Source organism: Tupaia chinensis, unplaced genomic scaffold (assembly GCF_000334495.1).
Source record: "Tupaia chinensis unplaced genomic scaffold, TupChi_1.0 Scaffold000567_1, whole genome shotgun sequence".
Taxonomy (NCBI): domain Eukaryota; kingdom Metazoa; phylum Chordata; class Mammalia; order Scandentia; family Tupaiidae; genus Tupaia; species Tupaia belangeri.
In genome coordinates this window covers 3,781,757-3,787,161 of record NW_006160080.1, presented here as the reverse complement: position 1 = coordinate 3,787,161, position 5,405 = coordinate 3,781,757, and the positions used below count along the sequence as shown (strand labels likewise).

At 54.5% G+C, this 5,405-nt stretch overlaps 1 protein-coding gene across 1 annotated transcript in view; it reads left to right on the top strand.

Annotated features, from left to right (window-relative positions):
* Nucleotides 1-5,405, top strand: part of MAP3K15 (mitogen-activated protein kinase kinase kinase 15) — a gene marked incomplete at its 5' end in the record, with an annotated part of 118,727 nt that overhangs the window by 108,190 nt on the left and 5,132 nt on the right. The window contains 5 exon segments of the mRNA XM_014591371.2: nucleotides 18-34; nucleotides 599-788; nucleotides 1,572-1,745; nucleotides 2,304-2,409; nucleotides 3,888-4,110. Coding sequence (XP_014446857.1) covers nucleotides 18-34; nucleotides 599-788; nucleotides 1,572-1,745; nucleotides 2,304-2,409; nucleotides 3,888-4,110 — 710 coding nt within the window.

Sequence of the window (5,405 nt, the reverse complement as noted above, 5' to 3'; positions counted from 1 at the left end):
GGGAGCCCACGCCCCAGCTCGGCCACCACCTCAGGTGCGCACGGGCCCTAGTCCGCCCTCACTGTGGGTCTGGGAGGGGCGCTGGCCTTCCTGGGTGACACAGCGACTCCCAGGTCACAGCCACGAGGCTGCTAGGGCTGGCGCTTCCTTTCTGCGCCCCAGCAGGAGGGCAGGGGGCACTTCCTGCTCGCAGCTCCTTCCCCCTCCTTTGCCCTCCCCATCTCCCCTCTTCTTGCCCCTGCAACCCCATTCCCCCTCTCCTTCTGGCTCCTCTCCTCCCACCTGTCCTGCTTGTCCCCCTCCTCCCTGCCCCTCCCTCACTTCTTCCTCCCTTCTGTTTTTCTCTAATTTTTCCTCCCTTAAAGGCTTTTCCTCCTTTCCTGCGTCTCCCTGCCCCGGCACTCCTCCTGCCCCTGCCCCTGCCCCTGCCCCTGCCCATCCTGGGGGTTAGACCAGGCGCTGCCTCTCTCCTGTGCCGACCTTCCTCCTGCGTGGGGACAGCGGGACATCACCGTTCGCTCATGGCCCTCCCCCATGGCACACTAAGGTGGTACACTTCCCAGGACACGCGGGGATTGTCGCATGTGTTTGTCCACAGTGTTCCTCCAGACGAGAGCTCAGCCTCAGAAGACCGGAGCGCCGCTTCGTCCCCGGAGGACAGGGACCCGGGCCTCTTCCTGTTGCGCAAGGACAGCGAGCGCCGCGCCATCCTACACAAAATCCTCTGGGAGGAGCAGGACCAGGTGGCTTACAACCTGCAGGAGTGCGTGGCCCAGGTACAGGCCCCTGCTTATCCCCGCCACCCACGCCGGGTCCAGGGCCCCGGACGTGTCCAAATCGGCACCCGGTTCCTGCCACCCTGGAACATTTGCATGGTTACAGCCATCACCATAAGCATTTCCCAATGCCTTTCCTTCCCCAACAAAAGAAAATACAAAGGGGGGGGGGTGAGGGGACCCTGCTGAAACGTGAATTTGCGGAACACTGCGGGGATTCCGAGCATTTGTGGGGCGGTGCTGCCCCCTGGTGGAACGGGAGCCCGCCGGCTGCGGACCGCGCCGGCCCCCGGAGACTGAAGGGCCTCCCATCCTCCGGCTTTCTCTCTTAATCTCGGTTTTGAGCCCCGGGCTGAGATAACCCCGAACTGTAGGGCCACTAGAGCTGTCCTGGAAAGCTGGGGGAACAGCCACTTCAGGGAGGATGGTTGTGGATGTGGACTGCGAGGGCTTGGTTTCCGATGGGAAAAGCCCTTTTAGGAAGAGGCTGCTGCTCCTCTGTGAACTGGGCCTTGGGACAGGGCCCACTGATGGCCCTTACAAGGACTTAGCAGGAAGGTGGGACCATCCATAGAGGGGCTTGGCTGGGAGGGTGTGCCTGCCAGGAAGAAGGGGCCAGAGGCGACAGGGAGGCAATTCCAGGAATGAGCAGAGTTCCTTCCGCCTCCCCTGGGGCATCTACGGTTCCATTAATGAACGACCATGACATGCTTTGACTTTGCTGGCTCTCTGTGACTCACAAATGAAAACGTGTGTGTGTGCGTGTGTGTGTGTGGTGTCAGAGCTCGGAAGCAGCTGCATCTCTCCATCGGCCACATCAAGCAGATCATTGGGATCCTGAGGGACTTCATCCACTCCCCGGAGCACAGGGTCATGGCATCCACCATCTCCAAGCTAAAGGTGGACCTGGACTTTGACAGCTCGTCCATCAATCAGATTCACCTGGTACTGTTCGGATTTCAGGATGCCGTAAGTGCTCCAGGGCCCTAGAGAACAGCCAGACCATGGACTTCAGTTACCAGTTTCTTGCTAGCCCCCATCTCTTCTCACCTGTTTCCACCTGAACCCTGACTTTTGGCAGCTCCTTCTCAACACCGAGGATGTAGGTGTAGGAAACGTCATCTGGCGGAACAGGCCTATGGCATTTGACCACAAAGAGCAGGAGTCTAGGATCTGGGGACACATGGCATCAGCCTGCAGAGTAGGTGTGGGGTTTAAGCTACATGTCTGCCCATGCTGATGGCAGTCCGTCAGGCCTCAGACCATGCCTGCCCCCTCCTGGGCCCCCACTCTCACTTCCTAGGAGCTCAGTAAATGCTCATTGAATAAGCAAGGAAGAGTGTGGGTGAGGTTGATCTGATCGCTGTACCTACCCCTCTTCTAGACTCCAGCATGACTTAGGGCCACCCCAGAGGAAGATTCCATTCAAAGGAGCCTCCACTGGCTGGAAATCCAGGGCAGCATGGCTAATACTACTTCAGAGTAGAAACACAATGGACTGAAAATCTGGATTTCTGTAATTTCTAGGTAAATAAAATCTTGAGGAACCACCTGATTAGACCCCACTGGATGTTTGCGATGGACAACATCATCCGCCGTGCAGTACAGGCTGCGATCACCATTCTCATCCCAGGTAAGCAGTCGGGGTCAGCTTCGGGCTGTGGAAAGGACCAGAAATATCCCCCTACATTCAACAAATATTGCTTTCTCTTTGTCTGGGCTTATGTACTTCCCTGCAATTAAGCGAATGCTGTCACTGACCCCTTCCGGGGCTAAGCTTCTGTGAGTCTGAGACCATCTCCTGGCGCTGTATTTACATGTCCCCTGGGCATATGCAGGTGACTGCATATAGTCACCACCTACAGAGAGAGGGAGCATTGGGCCCGAGGGCAAGGGCCCTCCAGTCCTCGGGTCTCCAGTCCACCCTCAGGAACATCCACTGGCCAGTTGCTAATGTAATTTCTGTTTCCTCTCCTAGAATCATCATGCGGTTGCTGTAGAAATCTGACTTCCATAGATTGTCTTTTTGAAATGTTAAGAGCAACTCAGTATCAGGTCGATTCTCCTCTGGTGACTTCCTGTGAAGGGAAGCTTTAAAACTGTGCTGTTGACATTGCCACTTCCTCTGTTTGCTTTGGTGGCTGGCTGGTCATCTTCTGCCTGCTGTCCTGGATACAGCCTGGAGCCCAGGCAGCACCCGTGAGACCTCGCTTACCACGGCCCACTCCCAGCAGGCACGGTCTGGAGCACAAGCACACAGGCCTGCTGGAAAGTCTGGCTGTATCTTTTCTAAGCTGTCCTTGGCTAACTTGACATCTTTAAGTTTCAGTTTATCTGTTTGTAAACTGCGAGTGATAACCTTTTTTGGGGGGAGGAGGAGAGGTTTTGGCTATAGGGTGCATGCGCTCACCAGAAAGACAGAGAGAGACGGAGACACAAAGCAAGAAATCACCCCCAGGGGGGAGGGCCATGCCGCATTCCCTTCTCCTCCATTCTCCTCTCAGGATCTTGGGCCTGCCCGCACACGTGCCTGGTGTGAGTTTAAGCCACCGGGTCTGGGACTCAAACCATGGTCGACTACGTGGGAGTCCAGCAACATAGCCATTATGCTAACTGCTGGTCCCGAGTGACAATCTTTTCACTGCAGAGAGCCACATGAGATAGCGGTAGTCCCCTCTCCATTTAGGCTTGAGAACCCCCAGATGGCACAGTGCGGGGCCAGCTGCCAAACAGCTTTGTTTGCTGCCCAGTACACAAGCTACCCCAAGCCCCAGCCTTGTTGAAAGGCTTTGTTTTTTAATTTGCCAGTGAACACATGTGCTCACTGGAGGGAGGGAGGGAGAGAGAGAGAGAGACCAAGAGAGGAAGAAACACACACCCCCAATAGAAAAGCACCCTTCCATTGGGGATGGTCATCCTTTCTCCTTCATTTCTTTCCTTTTGGCATTTGGGGCACCACGCACACACATCTGGTGTGTTTTTCAAGCCCCTGGGTCCAAAACTCAAACTGTGCAGTCAGCCATGTAGAATCCAGCCGCCTTAACCATCATTGCCCTGGGCTGGCCTGAAATGCTATATTGATAACTGGATGTTTCTTCTGTGCTTTCACAGAGCTCCGAGCCCACTTTGAGCCTGCTTCTGAGACTGAAGGGGCAGACAAGGACATGGACGACGTGGAAGACTATCCCCCAGCAGACCCGCCCAGCAGTGAGGTGCAGGTTGCATGTGGAGGGAGCAGACCCGGCTCAGTTGTTGTCCAGGAGGCCCACTCACACCAGCTCCACCAGCAGCAACTGAGCCTCCAGCTGGGCAAGCTCAGGCAGGAGACCAACAGGTGAGGACCCTCCAGGCCCTTGGCCTAAAGTAGGGGTAGGACAGTGACCCAAACCTGCAAAACAAGTTGATTTAGTTGTTGAGTGCTCACCCAGGTCTCAGGAAAAAGCATCTTCACCATCACTGAACTGGGCAAGGCTGCTCTGAGCTTCAGGTGAGGGGCTGGAGGAATGCCTTCCCTGCTTCAGTGTGAGGAATCCGAGAGGTGCACTGCTTGCCACAGGCCATGCGGAAATTCTGTTCTGGAGGCAGCAGCATCTCCGAGTTCTTGCTCTGTCTCTTCACCTAGGTGGGGCCCCTGGCATGGTGCAGAGCTTCAGCAAGCCAAGTGGGCATCTGAAGCCTGCCCTGTAGAAGTTGCAGTTTTGGGGGGGTGGGCTAGCACTTCGTGAATGGATGTGTATCCCCTAACCCTGACTCCGAAGAAGTCTGCCCTCTCATCACCTCTTTCCTGTGATGTCAGGCGTTTTCCTGTTTTAGGCAGGCTTTGGTGTACTGCCTTTCAAGCCAGAGGACCAGGGCCCTGCCAGAATATTCCCCCCAGCATGTTGGTCTGTTTAATTCATCCTCTGGCACATAGTAGGTGCCCAGTATTTGTTAAATGAATGAAATGATTCCTGTTTACTCTGAAGGATCGCATTATTGGTGAGCTTTTGAAAAATGACCAGGGCTGGCCCTATAGCAGTGTCTAAGCCCAGTGCACCGGAAACCAGATCCCCACATGGCTATGATTCGAGTCCCAGGCTCTGCTACTTAAAAAAAAAATACCAGGTGTATGTGCCTAAAACTCTGATGGGGGCCAGCAAGTGGCATGGTGGTTGGGGGCGCTGGACACTCCCACTGGCTGACTGTGGTTCGAGTCCTGGACTCGATGGCTTGCTTTCTCTCTCTCTGATCAAATTAAAATGAATGAATTTTTTTTAAATTAAATAATTCTAAAACAAACAAAAAACCCTGATGGGAAGGAGAAAAAAGGATTGCGATGTGACCACACGCCACTGGAGGGGGTTCTCTCTGGTGAGCACAAGTGCCCTCTGACAAGGAAATAAAGACCCAGAGCTATAGCGAAATTGTTGGTACTTGTTCCAAATGAAGCTTCCTTGAGCTGTGGTCATGGGTGGTCGGTAAACGGTCAACAGGGAGGTAGGAGCCAGCTGTCCAGTTTGCATGAGAAGTGGTGTATACCCCCAGGGGTGGCTTAAGTTGACTCAGGCAAATCTAATCATTTCTTTAAAAGACTTAGACTTTCGGGAACCAGCAGTTAGCGTAATGGCTAATGGGCTTTCATCTCATGTA